The 24,187-nt window shown below is 45.6% G+C and overlaps 1 protein-coding gene across 5 annotated transcripts in view; it reads left to right on the top strand.

Annotated features, from left to right (window-relative positions):
- The window catches only part of NRG1 (neuregulin 1), a 188,015-nt gene that overhangs the window by 57,435 nt on the left and 106,393 nt on the right, over nt 1-24,187 (top strand). The window contains exon 1 of one of the 5 annotated variants that reach the window (XM_066574153.1): nt 21,707-22,308. The exons of 3 other annotated variants lie outside the window; for them this stretch is intronic. In XM_066574153.1, coding sequence (XP_066430250.1) covers nt 21,707-22,308 — 602 coding nt within the window. Of the gene's footprint in view, nt 1-21,706; nt 22,313-24,187 lie in introns of those variants that run through there. One more of the 5 variants, XM_066574151.1, reaches the window with a different exon arrangement.

The raw sequence follows: 24,187 nt of genomic DNA, 5'->3' as shown, positions 1-24,187 counted from the left end.
TGGACAATCATAAGCAGTCACTAGTACAGAAACAGACCGCAAGCAGCAACCTATTGCTAGAGCAGGCAGCCAACGTTATTGGATAACGATTACATGATAACTTTCTTTTCTGATCAGCAGTATCACTCTGATACCAAGTTTATAGAGATTTTTCTTAGTTTATACTAGTGTGTTTCCTCCAAAATAAGACCCTGTCTTATATACATTTTTGGCACAAAAGAGGCGCTAGGTCTTATTTTTGGGGAATGCACTTACCTAGTAGGCTTGGCTCAGGTCCCTTCCACTGCTCTACAGAGCTCTGGCATGGTTCCTGCAGTCTTCAGCCGCCCACACAGGATCACTTCCTGGTTGTGGGAGTCATAAATCCCGCCTCCACAAAGCGATGGCTGTAATTGGCTCTTTGAGCACTGTTCCGCCAATCAATGCAGCGTTCTCTGAACCAATGTGATGACTGTGATTGGTTCATCGAGCGCTGCATTGATTGGCTGAGCAGCACTCAGAGAACGAATCACAGTCACTGCTTTGAGGAGGCGGGATTTATGAATTGGCTGAGCCAATTGATGTTAATGGATTCATTCACAGAAGCGTATTTTGCATGCGCATTTCATTTGCGCAAAACAAATAAGCAACATGCTATATTTTCCTGCGCTCGAAAATAGCCCATATTGAACTAATTAACCTAATCACTTGTTTCTATGAATGGGAGCATGGTTGCGTGTTTTTATGTGTGCACTAATGCCAATGATTTGCATGTGCAAAACAGTCAAACATGCACATGCGTGCGCAAATACACACAGCTCATGGTGCAAATACGCAGCATGCTCCTCTGGGAAATATTCAAATAAGGAAGATGGAACAATACCTTTGCAGTGCCACCTATTGGAAGGCAGCAATTCTGCAAGTCAATGTCAGGGCTCAAACTCACTTACGATAGCGTTTTTGCGAGAAAAAATCGCAGGGATATTGCAGGTGCGAGCTCTCGTTTTTTGTGCGATTGCGATACGTTTTTGTTCTCTGAAAACTCGCATCGCACGGTAGGAGTATTTAATGCCTCTCTTCCATTTTTTTTAAGGTCTTGCATTGTCCAAACTTCCTCCGCACTGCTGACGTACTGCTGTTTCCTTGTAAAAGCTCACCCTTCCCATTAGTCACTATTCCACACAGAAAACATAGCACCATTGCATTGCATTCTCGCACGCGTTATGCGTTTTGCGATGCAATATTATAGCCCTCCATTGACTTACATGGGTAAGAAGAAAATAGCACATGGCAAAGAAATAGGACCTCACAGATGTGAAAACATTGCAAATGAACACAGCTACATTGGACTCAATGCATTTCAATTAGAGATGAGCGAGCATGCTCGTTTAAGGCTGCTGCTCGATCGAGTAACAGTCTTATCGGGTAACTGTGTACTCGCTCGAGCAGCATACGGGGGGGGGGGGGCTGCGGGGGCCAGCAGGGGTGGGAGCAGGGGGCAGCGGGGGGGAGAGAGAGAGAGGGGGCATGCTGCTTAGGCAGTTACTCGATAAGACTGCTACTCAATCGAGCAGCAGCCTTACCCGAGCGTGCTTGCTCATCTCAAATTTCAATGTCATACAAAAAAAAAACAGTCTCGCAACATCGCAAAAACGCTATCGCAAATGAGTGTGAGCCCTTAGACTCTTTATACACGCCTTATAATAATTACTGAGAATAGGTGGCGCTGCACAGGTATTGTTCCATCCTCCTTATTTGCCAGAGGAAAAAACAAAACAAAACAGCTGTCTGTGTATGGATTCTGGCTTTTGGTTTTCTATTCCTAGTCATTGTTATAAGGCTTGTATAAAGAGGCTAACATTCTCTTGCAAAAATGCTGCCTTCCAATGGGTGGCACTGCAGAAGTATTGTTCCATCTCCCTAAGGCTTTATTCACACATGCGCTTTTATGCGGCTATTTGGCCACGTTTTTCCGAGGGATTTCCGGGCTGCTAATACGTCGCACCTGGCCGCGTAAATTGACAAGAAAATGTTACTTAAAGGGGTTGTCCCGCGATAGCAAGTGGGGTTATACACTTCTATATGGCCATATTAATGCACTTTGTAATGTACATCGTGCATTAAATATGAGCCATACAGAAGTTATTCACTTACCCACTCCGTTGCTGGCGTCCCCGTCTCCATGGCTCCGTCTAATTTCAGCGTCTAATCGCTCGATTAGACGTGCTTGCGCAGAAGGGTCTTCTCCCTTCTGGTCGGTCCGGGCACGAGCAGCATTCTGGCCCCACCCCCTTCTACGTGTCATCACGTAGCTCCGCCCCGTCACGTGTGCCGATTTTAGCCAATCAGGAGGCTGGAATCGGCAATGGACTGCACAGAGCCAACGGTGCACCATGGGAGAAGACCCGCGGTGCATCGTGGGTGAAGATCCCGGCGGCCATCTTGGTGGCCATCTGAGGAAAAGAAGGAAGAAGTTGCAGAGAGGGGATTCGGGTAAGTAAAAAATTTTTTTTTAATTTCACCACATCCCTTGGGTTTGTCCTGCGCTGAACGGGGGGGCCTATGCAAAAAAAAAAAAACCCGTTTCGGCGCGGGACAACACCTTTAAGCTCGGAATTTGATTATGTCTTTTCGTTATTCACACAATTTTACGGCACATGAGGGCAAATGTAAAAACGCATACGCTTGTGTGAAGGAGCCCTTATTTGCATATTTCCCAGAGGAGCATGCATGGCCTTATAATTCTCTTCACTCACTTTCTAAGTGTTCCCCTTAAGGAGAAACAATATCCTTTCTGACCTAGTGTCAAATGAGAAATTAATCCCGTAATTGAGCCCCAAGTTTATGACTACCCATGTGGTCTTTTATAGTCCAGTATAGCCGTATAGCATTCACATGAAATTACTACAATGAGTCAGGGGTGTTTAGATACAGTATGGCATTGAAGCATAGCAGTGACTTGCAATATTCCTTCGCAGATGACTGCATTGTGCTGGCAGCTTCTGCAGGTGAGAGCTACTCTCTTTTTGTACTAAATTGTTAGAACCGTGCTATTTTTTGGCATTTCTTTACTTTATTCCATCTCCTAATGCACTGGCAAGCTTCCTGCTGCCAATAGCTGGATCTCGCCACTGCAGTGGTAAGTAAGATCGCCTCTGCAGCTATTTAAATTATGCATCCCACTTCCTGTAACTACATGAGCCTGCAGACTGATTCCTTTACTGGAGGCTATAGGAAGGATCAGTATGTAATGTGGCAGAAAATGCATGAAATATGTCTTTCAGCAGCAAATTCTAGCATGTTCTCCTTTATAGACTTGGCCTCAGCTATTAGTATTCCCTTTAACTTCTCCATTTTATACAGTTTTTGGTGATTATTATGTATCAGTTTATTCGGTTGCTTGTACAATATAATAACACTGACTCCGTGTCCGGCCCAGAATGTCCTGCTTACCTTGGACAAGCAGATTCTGTCATTGGTAGTCAGATTGAGCTGTAAGCTACATCAGAAGTATGTAAAACTCTGCAATTATGAATGTAAAAAGAGAGCTTGAAACTTTCTGCAACCCTATCAGTATTCCTCTTGCTACCAAGGGTGGCCGCACACAGGCGCATTTGCAGCAGTATAAATAACCCATTAATTGCAATGTGTTACTTCACACGTGTTTTATTTCATGTGCATCTCGGGCTTAGGGGAACAAAAACGTAACATGCTCTATTTTGGTGCTCAGTTGCACCGAAGGCCCCCCATCTCACATGGGACTACGTAAGCTTGCCAGCCTACTTACCTGCTAAGTCAGCTGACCTGCCTACTAAGTAGGCTGCCCCGCGTACTCAAACATGGCTCTGCCTGGACCGCATCGATATGAGCAGTCCCAGGAGCACAAAAAGTACAGTAAAAAGAGCTGATACGGGCGCTATATGCACGCGATCATGCGCCCTGCATAGCGCATGTAAGCACTCAATATCAAGCATATATGCGCTTATGCCCGTATGTGTCGACCCTAAGGGCTCCTTCACACAAGCATATGCACTAATGCACACGCTTCAGCGCCATGTATTTGTGCTATGAACGAGTTTTATTTGCACATATGTCTGCGTAGTTTACTGTACTATTTTGCACACGCAGGGAATGTGCATATATGTGCAGTACGCCCCTGCCCTGATTTAAAAGGCTATTTAGCTTAATGAGGTCCATATGTGTTCTTTTCTTCACCGAATTGCACAGCGTACTGCACTTTTGTCTTGCATTGTGCGAACATTTTCATAATTCCCATAAACTACTATTCATATAGCACCCGCAAATTTTGCGTGAATAAGTGTGTGCGCAAATATGTCCGTTAGAATGAGCCCTAAGGACCGCTTCACACAGGCCTATGCGCAAAAGCGCACACATTAGTTCTACGTATTTGTGCAGTGAATGTCATGCATTTGCGCATTTTACTGAACTTTTCACTCTAACAGAGACAATTCACATGGGCGCAGAACATACCTGTCCTGTGATTTAAAACGCTATGTAGCCTAATTAGTTCCAGATGTGTTATTTTTCCTGTAAAATTGCGTAGTGAAAATTACGCAGGTATCAGGTGCGAGCCTTTGGTGCGCAAATGCGCACTAAAATATAGCAGAATGCATTCTTTTTTCTGCATGCGCAAAAATGGAAGTGAGAGTGAAACCCTTTGCATCAATTGATAATGAGATTATATTAAGGAAGTATTGACAATTCAATCCCCTAATGTGCTGTGCTTTTGTGACTATAAGACCCCACGCACGCGAATGGATCCTGCCGCAGACACACTGGCCCTTATTTATGAGTATTGGCATATATTGCGTCAATTCTTTTTAGAAAGCCATAATCTTAAATTGCACCAATTTCACAAAAGTGACGCACGGACTTGAAAATTTCACACAATTTACCTATCACCAAAAAAAGGGAAAGATGCTCCAAAATGCACCAGTTTCTGCATAGCAGAGCTGCAGGCTCCAAAAATGTGCCAATTCATATTCTGAAATATGTTTTGCACCACAAACTAAATTCTGCTTTATGTGCTAATTTAAAACGTTAGTCAGCTGTCTAATTACTGATTTTAACACATAAAATGGGGGCAAAAACCAAAAAAATGTATTTTGTGCCACAAACTGCGCAAATTTCCACATGTCATTACAAAAATTGCAGCAGTTTACATTTGAAAATATGTATCGCTCCAAAAATTTTGTTCTGCATCATCTACTAATATAAAAAAAGGAGTCAATTGTCAAAATAATGATAATAAAGCAACAATAAGACGGTTTGTTCCCGTCCAGCTTCCCCTCTGTTTTAGAGATTCATTCTTATAGGATACAAAACGTTTCCATTTCATTGAATTTCTGGACAACCCCTTTAGGGTGCGTTTACACGAGCGCGTATACGGCGCGTTTTTGCGCCCAATCGTATATACGTGACCATCTGAGGCATTGGTTTCCAGTGTATTCGTTCACACGGGCGATTTTACGGCGCGTAAAAACGGCAACCCGCAAAAAACAGAACATACACGACCGAAATACGTGCCAACGTATATTCGATGGTCGAAAAGATCGTTTGAATAGTAGGAACAAACGATAATACGCTTTCTAGCTCTGGTCAAGATCGACGAAAAACGTTCTTTCCGGCGATTATACGCTGCGGACGTGCGAACGTAAATACGCGTACGCTCGTGTGACCGCGCCCTTAAAATAGGTTTTGGGCAGATGACTTGGATATTTGAGTTGTGGTCAGAATGTTAGCTCCAAAAATAGTTTATCCATCCACTTAGTTGTTATTCATGTAAGTATTTGTATAGATCTTACTGAATAATATCCCCCTTCTTAAAAGGGTTGCTCAGTTACAAACCATTGATGGCCTATCTGTAGGATAGGCAATCAATAGTAAATCAGACGATATCTGAGGCCTGAGACCTCCTCTGATCAACTGTTCAATGACCTGGTGTGCTTATGCACTGAGCTGATTTCTGCAGGAAGCAGACAGCTCCGTTCTCACTGCAGTGGCCAGGCTTGGTATTACAGGTCCATTCACTTCAATAGACACTTTGCTTGTGATAAAAAAGCCTGCCCACTGCAATGAGAACAGAGCTGCAGCAATGAGCCCAGTATATGAACACACCGGCCTAGTAAACAGCTGATCGTGAAGATTCCTTGGTAGCAGACAGCCATTGATCGACTATTGATGTCCTATTCTATGGAGAAGCCGTCGATAGTTTACAACTCGACAAACCCTTTAAAGGGTTTTATCCCATCTTATATAACACCTCTCTACATGAATACTAGCTGACAGCTGATTTGCCGCTGCTCCTCTGGTCATCAGCTGTCATCTTCACTGGTGGCTACTGCAGGAGAATCATAGTATTATATTGTTACCCTCCAAATAAATGAATGCCTATGTAATACATGGCCACATTGAGTCCTCCAAAGAAGCTGTTTTCAGCTTCTTTCTGCTTTGACCAATACAAGAGGGTCTCAAACAGAGAATACCCCTCTATGGTGTCCATATTGTCTACGAGGTTGTCCTAATGGGACAAATACCTTAAGAAAAGTCCATGAAAACTTCAGTTACTTTTCCAAATGCCATACTTTTTTGACAATTTAAATTAATTTTTGGTTTTCAACATTCTCCATTATCCAGCAATTCACTTCTTCCCTTCATTACCTTAAGTGGAAAATTGAATGAGTTGTATCTTACTTGTAGTGCTGAACGTAAGGTATTTTTTCATGGCAGCTTGAATATTAAAGGGGTTGTCCCGAGGCAGCAAGTGGGTCTATACACTTCTGCATGGCCATAATAATGCACTTTGTAATGTACATTGTGCATTAATTATGAGCCATACAGAAGTTATAAAAAGTTTTATACTTACCTGCTCCGTTGCTGGCGTCCTCGTCTCCATGGTGCCGACTAATTTTCGCCCTCTGATGGCCAAATTAGCCGCGCTTGCGCAGTCCGGGTCTTCTCCTCTTCTCTATGGGGCTCCGTGTAGCTCCGTGTAGCTCCGCCCCGTCACGTGCCGATTCCAGCCAATCAGGAGGCTGGAATCGGCAATGGACCGCACAGAAGCCCTGCGGTCCATGAAGACAGAGGATCCCGGCGGCCATCTTCAGCAGGTGAGTATGAAGACGCCGGACCGCCGGGATTCAGGTAAGCGCTGTGCGGGTGGTTTTTTTAACCCCTGCATCGGGGTTGTCTCGCGCCGAACGGGGGGGGGGGGGTTTAAAAAAAAAAAAAACCCGTTTCGGCGCGGGACATCTCCTTTAATACATCAGCGTTTTCTGATTTATAATAGCATCTGCTATTATTTTCAATGCTGGGGCATTAAGCAATACACTTCTCTCCATGCAGTGAGTGTATTATATTATGGCCTCACCCATACAGACATAGCAGCTAAATTAAACTTGATCTCAATTTTGTAATTTCATGCTAATCACTGATAGATTATTGTATGATCTGGGATTTGTTGTAATGGATGTGTAGTCGCCCAGACTGGCCATAATCTACATCAGTGTTGCCTGCACGTGCAGTGATGCCTACATTTAGGTGCATAATTATCCCTCTCTCAGACCCACGGGCTACTTAGTCATTTGCATCTTATCTTTTGAAGCAGTCAGACCCTCTATGAAATGCTTACTATATAGTCAATGTGGTCAGTTGAATGCCGTTTATAGGATGGATCCAGCTTGTCCATATGCGGCTGCCAATTAGATCATTGAGATGTTAATGCTAGAGCCCAAAATATTGTTTTCCTGTTTCCTCCTGTTGCTACTTTGGCGATCAGTTGCCAGTATTTTACTTTGATCAATTTTCTGAAATTAATAGAACAATTGCTGAGTGATCAGTAATGCATGGAGGGAAGATGGAACTGACAAGCCAAAACATAAAGGGCAGAGGATTACAGTATCAAAATTATCATAGTGTCAAACCCAAGCTTGTATACATTCACACAAACATCTAGGGCACATGTCAAACTCAAGGCCCATGGTCCGAATTTGGACCACCACATCATTTTATGTGGCCAGCGACCAGGTCCAGACACAGAAGGACTGGCTCCCCACATTTTCCTCAAGACACTGCCAGTGCTTGGCAGAGGGGGCGGTGCAAACACTAGAGCTGGCACCCTCTTGGATTCTGAGCTCCGATGCACACCTCCACACCACACTACTCAACAGCTCACAGGTGGCGGAATAGCTCTGACCCCCTACCCGGGCAACGTAGCCAACCCTCTAAAGTTGGAACCTCAGTTCTAAAGAGGTGAAAGAGGAGAAATGCTATCATAGTGCATAGAGCTCCATGTAAAGGAGTACTTACATTAATGACTCATATGCAGTTTTCACGGACCCAAGTTGTGTACACTTACTGCATACATGGACTTTTGCTCATTTTTGGGGGGCGTGTACATTCACTGCGTTTTTCACATGCACAAAAAAGACGACTGTAAGGTCCCGTAGATTTCTCCTGCCTTCATGCATAATTATGCAGTGAATATCCATGTATCATTTATACTCACTGTGTGTTTACACAGTTCTTATTGACTTTAATGGGCAATTTCATAATACGAACCAAAATAGGACATGCCACAATTTTTTGCACATGCATGTAAAATGCATGTCTGAATGCCCAGTGCAGAAAAATGGGGATCAAGCTGTCCTTATTAAAAATATGCATGTAATATGGAGCACAAATATGCCCATGTGAATGAGCCCTTACAAATGGTCATTCGAAGGCAACCATAATGCTAATGTGGCCCTTGGTAAATATTAGTTTGACATTGCTGAACTAAAGCCTCATTCATGCAAGACAGCTCCATACATTGTGTAGTGGTCAGAATTGGTACTGCAGGCTGAGTCCCATTCACTTCAATGTACCAATCCGGGCCACTGCACAATGTATGGAGTTATCTACTTACAGCAGGGAAACATCTAGCAGTCGGACGACCTCTCTAACTTCGTTTTCCTTGCATAGGGTTCTAAAATTACTGTTTCTGGCATAAATCCACACAGATCCTGCCAGTACCACTACCCAAGAGACATGACAACAAACGTGATATAAAGCAAAGGTAGCAGATATATTCCATTATCTGATCAAGTATATCACTTTGAATGGATGGCAGTTCTCCACTCCAGCACATTCCTTCGCTCTTCTCTAAAACATCGTGTGGGCAGTTTAGTTCTGACACATTCACATCTCCTGTTTTTCGTGGGATAATATCAATCTTAACGTGAAATTCCACTGGTTTATTTTCTACCTACGGGGTGTAATGACACCAGCGTCTATTTTAGTTCAGCGTGGAAATCATGTGAAATACAAGTGGGTGTATTCATTGGAAAATAAGGCTGTGTTAATGGGTGGCATTTCCTTCTAGTGTCTATTAAATGTGAACATTGTGCAAATGAACTATGGAATGTGACTTTATATATACATTAGAGCTCGTTTTACTTCCTCATATACAGTATTAGCAGATGTCTCTTAGATTAAGGAGTTTGTTAGAGTCAAAACTTCCATTGTACTAGTAAGTACTGGATAAGTTCTAATGGGCATATTGTGGTGCCCCTTGTCCTCCCAAACCACAGGAACTTCTCACTTGTCATGATCCCAACCTCTTGACTCCACCAAGAAAGGTAATAAAATAGGGAAGGATAACATCAACAAACAATGACTTTTATTTATGCAGATCAGTGGAACTGGAGCTAGACAAGTACCCTTTTATAGCTGATACATGGTGGTTTCTTTTCACTTCTTAATCAGATGTGTAACGATTTGTTAAACATTAAACAAAAAACATTTTTCCATGTTGACCAGTGGCTTACAAGCTATTCTTTTTCAGGACCAACAGTGCGCGTGGCTTTCTTGCCCGCACCGCTGGTCCTGTCACTCAGGGTACGGGGGTGAGGCGCAGGGGAGCCCCGGTCCTGGTGACATCCCCTGGTCGCAGGCTCCGGGTGCACGCTCCCATGCTCAGGAGGCGTGCGCTGAGGTAGCTGGGTTGTCAGGGACGCAGCAGGTTCCACACCGTGTCTCCGTTTCTATGACACCCGGCCACACTCTCCGTCCCTGCCTGTCTATAGTGGCGCCAGGGCCATATCTCCCGGTGTCTTCTGATTTGGCTCCTGCTGCTGTCAGGCTCTTTGCCCCAATCAGCTGCTGGCAGCATTTAGGCTGCTCAGTTTCAGGCATAGATTGCCAGTGTATGTTAGGTCTTCTGCTCCTTCGATTTGACTGACCCCTTGTGTGACTTACTTGCTTGGACCCTGACTTCGCCTTCACTTGACCCCTTGTACTGCGTACCCTCCTGCTGCGGACACGGATTTCTTGACCAGCCTCTGTGTTTGCTTGTCTCAGTGTTTGTTTGTAGTCTGACTCTTCACCCCTCATCCCTAGAGAGTCTAGGGACTGTCACCCAGTTGTCGCCCTAGGGCTTAGCCCAGGGGGGCAAGTAGGTAGGGACAGGGGTTGCGGGCAGTTTCAGGGACTTCCAGTACCCGGACCCCAGTTCCCTAACATTTTTCTTTCCATCCCGGTCACTATTGTTTTCCTCTATATACTCAGATTGTTTTGTTACATATTTCACATTAGGTATTAGTAAATACAACCACACCCCTATGTCTGTACAATTATCAAAGTTATTGGCAGTTTAGTATTTCTCTGTTTTGACATTATAGCATTTTGAGTTTTTTTGGTGGACATGCGGAATAGTTTGTTAGGGTCAGTTCAGCGTTAGGGTCAGTTCAGGGTTTCTATCTCTCTGCTCTGTTTTTGGAGGAGAGAAGCTAAAATAAAACTTATCAATTTCATATCATGATGTGTTACAACAATAAAAAAATATATGGGCAGGGTGTGGGTAAAAGTAAAAAAAGAAAAAAGCTATAATCATGTGGTCATATGTCTCCTCTGGTCCAGTGCAGGAGTGCTGGTCCCCACTGCTCCAGTCCAGGTAGATGCTGCAATGGTTATTTACCATTTGAATGCTCAGCCAATCACTGGCCATTCATCGTTGCATCACTACTGAAGCTAGTAGTTGATTAAGTGGTCCCATGTACAATGTCTGACACGTGACCACTGCAGCTTCTTCCAGGACTGGAATAATGGGGACTGGGGGAGAAGACCTCTGACCAATGAATATGGCTCATTTTTTTAACCCATTTTCTGCCCATGTAGTTTTCTTTTTATTGTTGGAAAACCCCCCTAAATAATGAATTTACGCATCATCATGTCCATTATTTGTATTTGAGTTGCTCCATCTTCTTTTTTTCCATACTATCCACTGTTGCAGAAATAGAAGGGACTGAGCATGCCTGAACAGTAAAACAGCAGAGCCTACAGGTAATGCATAGTAACATAGTATGTTAGGCTGAATGAAGACAATGTCCATCTAGTTCAGCCTGTTTCAACCCCTAGTTGATCCAGAGGAAGGCAAAAACCCCAAGAGGCAGAAGCCAGTTAGCCCATTTGGTGGAAAATTCCTTCATGATTCCGTAATGGCAATCAGAATAATCCCTGGATCAACCTCTGATAATTCCTACCTAAATATAAGACCCGGAACTACAAACCCACTGGTCACCTAATGTCTATATCCTGTAATATCCTTCTGTGCAAGAAAGGCATCTAGTCCCCTTTTAAACTCCTCTATGGATTTTGCCATCACCACATCCTCAGGCAGAGAGTTCCACAGTCTCACTGCTCTTACAGTAAAGAACCCCCCTCTATGTTGGTGATGAAACCTGCTTTCTTCTAGATGTAGCGGATGCCCTCTTGTTACTGACGTAGTTCTTAGTATAAGCAGATCACTGGAGAGATCCTGTATTGTCCCCTCATGTATTTATACATAGGTATTTTATCTCCCCTTAGTTGTCTTTTTTCCAGGGTGAAAAGTCCCAATTTTGATAGCCTTTCTGGGTATCCCAGTCCCCTCATTCCATTTGTTAGTTTAGTTGACCTTCTTTGAACTCTCTCAAGCACTGCAACATCCTTCCTGAGCACCGGTGTCCAGAACTGTACACAGTATTCCATGCGGGACCTGACAAGTACCTTATATAGTGGGAGGATAATGTTCCCGTCCTTCGCCCCTGTACTTCTTTTAATGCACCCCAAGACTCTATTAGCTTTTGCAGCAGCTGACTGGCATTGGTTGCTCCAGTTAAATCTACAATCCACTAGGACCTCCAGGTCTTTTTCCATCTCACTTTTCCCTAGTAGTACCCCATTTAGTGTATATTGGTGACATCCATTTCTCCTACCCATGTGCATAACCCTACATTTATCCACACTGTACTTCATTTGCCATTTTTCTGCCCAAGCCCCCGGCTTGTCTAGGTCCTTTTGTAGTCACTAGAGATGAGCGAACGTACTCGGATAAGCACTACTCGTCCGAGTAATGTGCTTTATCCGAGTACCGCTGTACTCGTCTTGAAAGATTCGGGGCGCTCCGCTGCTGACAGGTGAGTCGCAGCGGGGAGCGGGGCAGAGCGGGCAGGAGAGAAGGAGAGAAAGATCTCCCCTCCGTTCCTCCCCGCTCTCCCCTGCAGCTCCCCGCTCCGCAGCGCATCCTGAATCTTTCAGGACGAGCAGAGAGGTACTCGGATAAAGCACATTACTCGGACGAGTAGTGCTTATCCGAGTACGTTTGCTCATCTCTAGTAGTCACACATTGTCCTCCTTTGTATTAATTGTCTTATATAATTTTGTATCATCTGCAAATATTGATATTTTACTGTGCAGCCCCTCTATCAGGTCGTTGATAAATATATTGAACAGAATGGGGCCTAGTACTGAGCCCTGTGGCACCCCACTAGCAACGGTGGCCCAATGAGAGTATGAACCATTTATTACCATCCTCTACTTTCTATCTCTGAGCCAGTTCTTTACCCAGAAACACACGTTCTCACCCAGTCCGAGCTGTCTCATTTTATATATCAACTAGAGATGAGCGAACGTACTCGTCCGAGCTTGATACTCGTTCGAGTATTAGGGTGTTCGAGATGCTCCTTACTCGAGACGAGTACCACGCGATGTTCGAGTTACTTTCACTTTCATCTCTGAGACGTTAGCGTGCTTTTATGGCCAATAGAAAGACATGGAAGGCATTACAACTTCCCCTGTGACGTTCAAGCCCTATACCACCCCTCTGCAGTGAGTGGCTGGCGAGATCAGGTGTCACCCGAGTATATAAATTGGCCCCTCCCGCGGCTCGCCACAGATGCAATCTGACAGAGATCAGGGACAGTGCTGCTGGTGCCGGAGCTGCTATAGGGAAAGCGTTAGGAGTTATTTTAGGCTTCAAGAACCCCAACGGTCCTTCTTAGGGCCACATCTAACCGTGTGCAGTAGTGTGGAGGCTGCTTTTTGCAGTGTTGCACATTTTTTTTTTTTTGTATATCGGCCGTGCAGAGCATTGCGTCCTGCAGTAATTTTACATTGTCCAGGGCCAGTAGTGGTGAGGCAGGGACAGAAGACATATTTAGTGTATATGGGCAGTGAGCCTTTCCAAAAACATTTGGGAAAAAAAAACTATTTGGGCTGCCTGTGACCGTCCTCAGAGTACTGGGTCTCTGCTGGGGGTAGTTGTCCTAATTCATACGCAGCCAGCTAAGTGTTACAGTAGGCTTGCGCAAAATTCTTTTCTGCCTCTGTGTTGCCTCTTACATCACCGCTAAATTCTGTCCACAAGTGTACTGGGTCTCTGCTGGGGGTAGTTGTCCTAATTCATATGCAGCCAGCTAAGTGTTACAGCAGGCTTGCGCAAAATTCTTTTCTGCCTCTGTGTTGCCTCTTACATCACCGCTAAATTCCTGTCCACAAGTGTACTGGGTCTCTGCTGGGGGTAGTTGTCCTAATTCATATGCAGCCAGCTAAGTGTTACAGTAGGCTTGCGCAAAATTCTTTTCTGCCTCTGTGTTGCCTCTTACATCACCGCTAAATTCCTGTCCACAAGTGTACTGGGTCTCTGCTGGGGGTAGTTGTCCTAATTCATACGCAGCCAGCTAAGTGTTACAGCAGGCTTGCGCAAAATTCTTTTCTGCCTCTGTGTTGCCTCTTACATCACCGCTGTATTCCTGTCCACAAGTGTACTGGGTCTCTGCTGGGGGTAGTTGTCCTAATTCATACGCAGCCAGCTAAGTGTTACAGCAGGCTTGCGCAAAATTCTTATCTGCCTCTGCTGTGCGTTCCGTAAGCGAAGTCAGCCTCCAACCACAGGCCAATAAGCGGCACATTTAATTACAGCGTTCTGTTTCTGCACTACTGGTAATACAGCATGCTGAGGGGTAGGGGTAGGCCTAGAGGACGTGGACGCGGGCGAGGACGCGGAGGCCCAAGTCAGGGTGTGGGCACAGGCCGAGCCAGTGCGGTGGCCAGGGGTAGAGGCAGGGTCAGACCGAATAATCCACCAACTGTTCCCCAAAGCGCCCCCTCGCGCCATGCCACCCTGCAGAGGCCAAGGTGCTCTAAGGTGTGGCAGTTTTTCACAGAGACTCCTGACGACCGACGAACAGTGGTGTGCAACCTTTGTCGCGCCAAGATCAGCTGGGGAGCCACTACCACCAGCATGCGCAGGCATATGATGGCCAAGCACCCCACAAGGTGGGACGAAGGCCGTTCACCGCCTCCGGTTTGCACCACTGCCTCTCCCCCTGTGCCCCAACCTGCCACTGAGATCCAACCCCCCTCTGAGGACACAGGCACGAGTGCCTACCGGCCTACACCCACACCCTCACCTCCGCTGTCCTCGGCCCTATCCTGCAATGTCTCTCAGCGCAGCGTCCAGACGTCGCTAGCTCAACTGTTTGAGCACAAGCGCAAGTACGCCGCCACGCACCCGCACGCTCAAGCGTTAAACGTGCACATAGCCAAATTGATCAGCCTGGAGATGCTGCCGTATAGGCTTGTGGAAACTGAGGCTTTCAAAAGCATGATGGTGGCGGCGGCCCTGCGCTACTCGGTTCCCAGTCGCCACTACTTTTTCCGATGTGCCGTCCCAGTCCTGCATGACCACGTCTCCCGCAACATTGTACGCGCCCTCACCAACGCGGTTACTGCCAAGGTCCACTTAACAACGGACACGTGGACAAGCACAGGCGGGCAGGGCCACTATATCTCCCTGACGGCACATTGGGTGAATTTAGTGGAGGCTGGGACAGAGTCAGAGCCTGGGACTGCTCACGTCCTACCCACCCCCAGAATTGCGGGCCCCAGCTCGGTGCTGGTATCTGCGGCGGTGTATGCTTCCTCCACTAAACCACCCTCCTCCTCCTCCTCCAACGCAACCTCTGTCTCGCAATCAAGATGTGTCAGCAGCAGCAGCACGTCGCCAGCAGTCGCTGTCGTGCGGCGTGGCAGCACAGCGGTGGGCAAGCGTCAGCAGGCCGTGCTGAAACTACTCAGCTTAGGAGAGAAGAGGCACATGGCCCACGAACTGCTGCAGGGTCTGACAGAGCAGACCGACCGCTGGCCTTCGCCGCTGAGCCTCCAACCGGGCATGGTCGTGTGTGACAACGGCCGTAACCTGGTGGCGGCTCTGCAGCTTGGCAGCCTCACGCACTTGCCATGCCTGGCCCATGTCTTTAATTTGGTGGTTCAGCGCTTTCTGAAAAGCTACCCACACTTGTCATACCTGCTCGGAAAGTCCAAGACGAACGCTGCCACCCTGCGGACCCTGCAACATCAGTTTAATTCTGCCAGTGCACCGACTGCTGTGTGACGTGCCCACACGGTGGAACTCTACGCTCCACATGTTGGCCAGACTCTATGAGCAGTGTAGAGCTATAGTGGAATACCAACTCCAACATGGGCGGCGTAGTGGGAGTCAGCCTCCTCAATTCTTTACAGAAGAGTGGGCCTGGTTGGCAGCCATCTGCCAGGTCCTTGGAAACTTTGAGGAGTCTACCCAGATGGTGAGCGGGGATGCTGCAATCATTAGCGTTACCATTCCTCTGCTATGCCTCTTGAGAAGTTCCCTGCAAAGCATAAAGGCAGACGCTTTGCGCTTGGAAACGGAGGCGGGGGAAGACAGTATGTCGCTGGATAGTCAGAGCACCCTCATGTCTATATCTCAGCGCGTTGAGGAGGAGGGGGAGGAGCATGAGGAGGAGGGGGAAGAGACAGCTTGGCCCACTGCTGAGGGTACCCATGCTGCTTGCCTGTCATCCTTTCAGCGTGTATGGCCGGAGGAGGAGGATCCTGAAAGTGATCTTCCTAGTGAGGACAGCCATGTGTTGCGTACAGGTACCCTGGCACACATGGCTGACTTCATGTTAGGATGCCTTTCTCGAGACCCTCGCGTTACACGCATTCTGGCCACTACGGATTACTGGGTGTACACACTGCTCGAACCACGGTATAAGGAGAACCTTTCCACTCTCATACCCAAAGAGGAAAGGGGTTCGAGAGTGATGCTATACCACAGGACCTTGGCGGACAAACTGATAGTAAAATTCCCATCCGACAGCGCTAGTGGCCGAAGGCGCAGTTCCGAGGGCCAGGTAGCAGGGGAGGCGCGGAGATCAGGCAGCATGTACAGCACAGGCAGGGGAACACTCTCTAAGGCCTTTGACAGCTTTCTGGCTCCCCAGCAAGACTGTGTCACCGCTCCCCAGTCAAGGCTGAGTTGTCGGGAGCACTGTAAAAGGATGGTGAGGGAGTACGTAGCCAATCGCACGACCATCCTCGGTGACGCCTCTGCCCCCTACAACTACTGGGTGTCGAAGCTGGATACGTGACCTGAACTCGCGCTGTATGCCCTGGAGGTGCTTGCTTGTCCTGCGGCTAGCGTCTTGTCAGAGAGGGTGTTTAGTGTGGCTGGGGGAATCATCACGGATAAGCGTACCTGCCTGTCAACCGACAGTGCCGACAGGCTTACACTCATCAAGATGAACAAACCTGGATTTCCCCAGACTTCTCTTCTCCACCAGCGGACAGCAGCGATACCTAAGCAATACGTAGGCTGCACCCGCGTTCTCTATCACCATCAAAAACGGGGACCTTTTTGCTTCATCAATCTGTGTATTCTATTCATCCTCCTCCTCCTGCTCCTCCTCCTGAAACCTCACGTAATCACGCCGAACGGGCAATTTTTCTTAGGCCCACAAGGCTCAGTCATATAATTTTTGTAAACAATTTTTATACGTTTCAATGCTCATTAAAGCGTTGAAACTTTCACCTGAACCAATTTTTATTTTAACTGGGCTGCCTCCAGGCCTAGTTACCAATTAAGCCACATTAACCAAAGTGATTAATGGGTTTCACCTGCCCTCTTGGTTGGGCATGGGCAATTTTTCTGAGGTACATTAGTACTGTTGGTACACCAATTTTTTTGGGGCCCTCGCCTACAGTGTAATCCAATTAATTTTTTGCCCACCTGCATTAAAGCTGACGTTACATCAGCTGTGATGGGCAATGCAATGGGATATATTTATGTACCGCCGATGGCTTCCTGGCACCCACCCATGCTGTGGGTCCACAGGGAGTTGTAACTGCATGTGTCTACTTCTAAAGAACCCCAGTCTGACTGGGGCATGCAGTGTGGGCCGAAGCCCACCTGCATTCAATCGGACGTTACATCAGCTGTGATGGGCACTGCAATGGGATATATTTATGTACAGCCGGTGGGTTCCAGGGAGCCACCCATGCTGTGGGTCCACAGGGAGTTGTAACTGCATGTGTCCACTTCTAAAGAACCCCAGTCTGACTGGGGCATGCAGTGTGGGCCGAAGCCCACCTGCATTAAACATGACATTACCTCAGCTGTGATGGGCAATGCAATGGGATATATTTATGTACCGCCGGTGGCTTCCTGGCACCCACCCATGCTGTCGGTCCACACGGAGTTGTAACTCCATGTGTACACTTCTAAAGAACCCCAGTCTGACTGGGGCATGCAGTGTGGGCCGAAGACCACCTGCATTTAATCTGACGTTACCTCAGCTGTGATGGGCACTGCAATGGGATACATTTATGTACAGCCGGTGGGTTCCAGGGAGCCACCCATGCTGTGGGTGCACACGGAATTCCCATTGCGGAGTTGTACCTGCCTGTGACTATTTATAAAAAACCGCGGTCTGACTGGGGCATGCAGACACCTTGACAGAATGAATAGTGTGTGGCACATAGGTTCCCCATTGCTATGCCCACGTGTGCAGCTCCTGATGGCGTTGGCACAGGATTATACTTCTCATTGCTTCTGTACAGCATTGTGGGCTATCGCCCCACCCCTTTTAAAGAGGGTCGCTGCCTAGCCGTGCCAACCCTCTGCAGTGTGTGCCTGCGGTTCCTCTGGCAGACGCACTTATAAATAGACGTGAGGGTGATGTGGCATGAGTGCAGCTGAAGGCTGCGCAGGGACAATTTGGTGTGCGCTGTGGACACTGCGTCGTGCGGGGGGGGGGGAGGGGGGAGGTTGGGCAGCATGTAACCCAGGAGAAGTGGCAGCGGAGTGTCATGCAGGCTGTGATTGTGCTTTGTTGGAGGTAGTATGGTGCTTAGCTAAGGTATGCATTGCTAATGAGGGCTTTTCAGAAGTAAAAGTTGTTGGGAGGGGGGGGCACTCTTGCCGCTATTGTGGCTTAATAGTGGGACCTGGGAACTTGAGATGCAGCCCAACATGTAGCCCCTCGCCTGCCCTATCCGTTGCTGTGTCGTTCCCATCACTTTCTTGAATTGCCCCGATTTTCACAAATGGAAACCATAGCGAGCATCGGCGATATACAAAAATGCTCGAGTCGCCCATTGACTTCAATGGGGTTCGTTACTCGAAACGAACCCTCGAGCATCGAGAAAATTTCGTCCCGAGTAACGAGCACCCGAGCATTTTGGTGCTCGCTCATCTCTAATATCAACCTATTATGCAGCACGGTGTCAAATGTTTTAGAGAAGTCCAGATATATGAGATCAATAGACTCTCCCAGGTCCAGCTTGGAACTTACTTCATCGTAGAAGCTAATCAAATTGGTCTGACATGATCGACCCCTCATGAACCTGTGCTGGTGAGGATTTATTCCGATGTTCTCCTTGAGATATTCTAGGATGGTGTCTCTCAGAAATCCCTCAAATATTTTTCCCGTTATTGAGACTTACCGGCCTGTAGTTACCAGGCTCTCTTTTGAACCGCTTTTTGTAAATTGGAACCATGTTGGCAATGTGCCAATCCAATGGTACAATCCCGGTCTTGATAGTGTCCATAAATATAAGTAATATTGGTCTAGCTTAGTTACCTTAGAACCCTTGGGTGTATTTCATCTGGACCCGGGAATTTATTGATTTTAATCCTCTGTAACCGGCTCTGTACTTCCTCTTGTGTTAGGTGTGCAATATTTTGCGAGGGGTTCGTTTTATTCCCCTGCATCTCGTGTGACATTTCCTTTTCGTTCGTGAATGCACTTGAAAAGAAACCATTTAATAGATTTGCCTTCCCCCCATCGTCTTCTATGACTTTTCCTGCATTATCCGTTAATGGGCCAGTGCTCTCAGTGCAAATCCATTTGCTATAATTATAGTGGAAGAATAGTATAGGGAATTGAAGAATAGTTTAGGGGGGCCATAGGCATTGGATGCCAACAGAGAACTAGGCATGGGGTTAGACCACCGGTGAAGCAATATCTCTGCAGTTTTGTAATACAAGTTATACCATTATATTACAAAATTACATGTCCTTGCCTTATGTAACATTTAACTTTCACTTTGAATCACCAGAATGCCTCTTTAAGGCCTCATGCACACGGGCGGGGCTGATTCTGCAATGCTAATCCCGCTTTAAAATCCGACCAGGTGCCCAGCCGGCATCCACACATACCTGTAAGTTATTCTTCTTTTCTGTACTGCGGATGGTCCACATGGCTTGCCATTGGATATGCGCAGTACAGATTTTTTTTTCAAACTCCTGCTTTTCCAGTGGAATCCCAGTAAAATGAAGCATGCTGCGATTTTTCATCAGCGAGCAGAACTGCAATTGTTTTTTGCTTGTATGCATAAAGAATCATTGTTGCATTGCATGCTATCAGTGGTATTTGCCGCGGAATCCAGAGGTGGTCACCTGCTCCGGATTCTGCAATTCAAATCCGCCTGAGTGCATTCATCCTGGGTTTCACATCTGCATTGGAAACTCAGTTCGGAGGTTCCATTGCAGATCTGGCACAAAATACCAGAAGTTCTGCATGCAGCCCTTTTTCTTCTGGCAAAAAGTAGGATAGCTAAGCGGAAAGTGAGTGGGTCCCAAGATAGTCAATGGGGTCCGTTCAGTGCTGTTCGGTTTCATCCTAAAACAGAGCCATTCGTCCAGAGGATTCCCCTTTCCTGCTCCCCGAATGCTACAACATGATTGTGAGAATTCACTGCCACACCTTCCATTAGTCTGCAGAATTGAAGCAACCAGGATGTTGCATGCTTGCAGTCATTGCCCGCATGTCGTTCAGATTACCTTCCCTATAGAAACATTTAACCGTAAAATTATAATCCCTTGTACCACTAGACATCTTTATGTATTGTCTCCCACTTCACCGTTATTTCTGCTACAAATCAATCTTTAGTCAAAAAAAATAATCTAAAAACTTGCAGTGGGTCATTACTAATCACACGTGTCTACCGTTATGTTCAGTACAGAGATAATCTTGGATTAAGGCTTGTGCTGTTTCAGTCTCACACAATGCTGTTTCGCTGATGGATAAACTTACAAGAACAGCAGACTGGAAGATACAGCAGTTTTAAAAAAAAGTGCCTCTCATGGGAGGACTCAAATATCAGACCTGCTAGGCTGCGGGTCTTGCTTCTACAGCTACCCATTTCCATCTCCTCCCTGGTAAGATTGCTATAATCGATTGCTGCGCCTTTCCCCTATCCTAACCATAGAAGAAGGGTAAAAAAAAAATCCGAAGGAGAGAGAGATCATAAATGCTGCCTGCTGTCTCCTCTTTGATTTGATGGCCTTCATTCCTCCTAATTGGATAAAGTAGGAAGTCACTGTTAGTACTGTGATGCTGGATGCACTGATTTTATTCAGACCAGCTCTGCAGTGGGTGGGGGAGAAGAGTCAGAAGGGAATGGAGAATGTAAGTGATAAGGTACGTGACTAGTAGAGTGGATAAGGAAAAGCCTACTGAGCCAAAGGCGAAAGAAACAAGGATGCTGAAGAGGACTGAGCCAGGGGAAAAGAAGAGAAGGGAGTAACCACACGGCTCTCCTTCCTATCAAGTCCCAGCCTGTAATAATAGTGTTTGCAGTGATGCTTACGGAGCAGGCACCTGCTGCTCTGTAATGATTCAGCCTCTTTCACCGGTAGCATTAACACAACAGGATGATATTGCTGCTGTCACTGCTGTCTCATCTACTGCTGCCGGTCTTACTGCCTTCCTTGCTTTTGCTACTTCATGACATCTATATTCTACCAAGCAGACCCCATCATCACATGCTCCAGGTGAGAACACAGTTATTCAACCTTGGCTACTGGCTTACCTAACTAAGTCTTCGACAACTATCTGTAAGGGACTACCAGGCATGCAGACCCAAGTACTGAACCTGCAGGGAAGACCAGCATGAAAGCTTTCAGCATCCACCTCCCTTTAATTAAGAAATATATTTTCTTTCAATGATCTTCTGCTTAGACTACATATTGATTTCTAATGTAACATACAGCTTAGTTTCTTACTGTATGCACTCGTTCTGGTAATGGACCATCTACAAGTTTTTGCTTTATTAAGACAAGCTGATTGAGATTTATGCCTTTAAGATGCCTGGGGATACTGCAGAGGGCTTTCAGAATCACTGCTCTGAGCAGGACTCAGACCCCCCCTCTACTGAACTTCAAGATGAAGGAAGTGTGCCAGAGAATCAAGCGGAGGATGCATCTACTCAAGGGATAGCAGGCCTCGCTATTACCTGCTGTGTGTGCCTGGAGGCAGACAGGCTGAGAATCTGTCTTAACTCAGAAAAGATCTGTATCCTTCCCATACTGGCATGCTTGATAAGCCTCTGTCTTTGCATTGCTGGCCTTAAGTGGGTATTTGTAGACAAGATATTTGAATATGACTCTCCGACTCATTTGGATCCTGATAGAATAAACCAAGATCCAATAATCTATGCGGACTCTGTACCAAGTACATTGGTGCCATCGTCTATATATACTCTGCCTTTTGTATTTCCTACGACTGACAGTAAGGTTACTGTGGAAGTTGGAACCTCACTTTTCCCCACAGAGTCTACTTTTAAGCCATCGTCCACTGACAGTAATTTACCAAAAGCCACTTCGGTGGAAAGAATCTATCAGCTTTCTACTGTAAATAATTTAGGAACTACAGAACTGAGTACAGCAGTCACATCGAGAAAGGGTAAGTATGTTACCAATATCCATGTCAATTAATGGTCAAATTGCTTAGTAAGATGGACATTTTACAAATAAACTGATTATTTTATTGTCTTTCGTCGCAACTGATTTGTGCCTATCTATATGGTTTACAGGTTCATGTAGTGTTCTTAGACTTGCTTGGCCTATGGCTGTGTTTCAAAACGCTATCACTTCAATGCAATAAACCTCAATGCTAACTAGGCATTAACCCAAAATGTATGTAATACTCAACAAATGTGTGTTGTAACCAGAATATTACTACTCACAGTAGTATGCACCATGTACTTTTCACATGGCCTTCACGGCTTCATGTAAATGAAAGATCTGCTACTGTCTTGGTCTCCCAGGGATCATTCATTTTGTTCCAGACTTGGAGTGTAGCTGTTGATTAATATTGCAGTAAAATACTGCATTTTAATGTGCTGAGCACATGGGGTTAAGGGCACATGAAGTCTGGTTGGGCTGATCCTTCTATATGGACACATAGGCTCTTTGTTGGTGTAGATCAGATTTTTGCCTGGCTTTAAATCGTATTTTAGTTAGATTGAGTAGATCTTAATTATATTGTGCCATTATAGTGGAATTATGCTACAGGTCAGGTTTGAACTGTCATTTATATAATCATGTGAGAAATAAACTTGTTTGGTATTCAACTTGTTAAGATATAAAGTAGTGGAGGTAATGTTGGATTTATTTCTTATCAGGGACACAAATATGTTTAAAAAAGTATAAATAATGCAACCTTTACTAAACATTAGAAGATTGCAGTAATATTCTGTAATGATAATCTATCTATCTATCTATCTATCTATCTATCTATCTATCTATCTATCTATCTATCTATCTACCCATCCATCTTTATAAATGCAAAGGTGCAGTAGAGCTGAATAGTTAAACTTCCCCTACTAACCTTAACTTGAGCTGTCATGAGGCACAAAGAAGTAGTTCAATAAAACATTCAGCTCTGCTACATATAAATACATACTTATGAAACCAATGCATTCATAGTGCCCAATGCTCAATAGATACAGAGTATACCATCTCATAACTCAGCCAGTTTAATACACATACATAGAAGCACCCATAGCAGTCTAGTCCTGTTGAATGATTCTCTACATTGTTAGCAGGTTCCTTGTAAATATATCCTTCAAGGTCATAGCCCGGTAATGTATAATTGATTTTACTTTATTGTCGAGGCTGGGGGGAGGGAGACGGATAGGAAAATAGAAATCCAAGTGAAACAAGGTATAAGGACAATAATTTGATGTACATTTTTATGATCTAACAGATATTTCATAACTGGAACTGAATTCTGAGAATTTTTTTGACTCTGTTGTACCGCATCGGAGTCGGCAGATGAAATTTAATGCCTCTGTATACTTTCATTTTTCCTGTCTGGCTAATGCCTTTGTGTGCATTATTAATAAGCTAAGTGGAATGCAGAGAAGCGCTGCTGAATTCTGGGCTTCCTGCTATCTACATTACAGTGATTGTGCTGAATTTATACAAAATATCAGACATAAAGGTAATGGCAGCATCTGTAGGAGATGATATTGGAACAGAGGCCTTCACTAAGCTAGCTGGGCACATGGGTCTCCTGTAATTACCAGTCATTGACTTCAAGCATTCTTTGTCTTCTAGATATATGGGAGTGCCCACCACGTGTTTCGAGACTGCTAATTTAGTTCTTTCTATTAAAACCATCAATATTTAATAGGATAATTTATAAGTCTTGCAAAGAATCTTTCTTTGCGAATATCTTATGACTTTATATGGATTAGTATAATACCAGGAACCTTTGCAGAGTCAAGGTTGGCACAGCCTACTGAAAGCTCCGTTTTAATGTGTCTTGTCATTCTAATGCAG

The sequence above is a fragment of the Eleutherodactylus coqui genome, chromosome 7 (assembly GCF_035609145.1).
Source record: "Eleutherodactylus coqui strain aEleCoq1 chromosome 7, aEleCoq1.hap1, whole genome shotgun sequence".
Lineage (NCBI taxonomy): Eukaryota > Metazoa > Chordata > Amphibia > Anura > Eleutherodactylidae > Eleutherodactylus > Eleutherodactylus coqui.
Note: the sequence above shows the minus strand (reverse complement) of the source record. Positions and strands in the feature narration are given on the sequence as shown.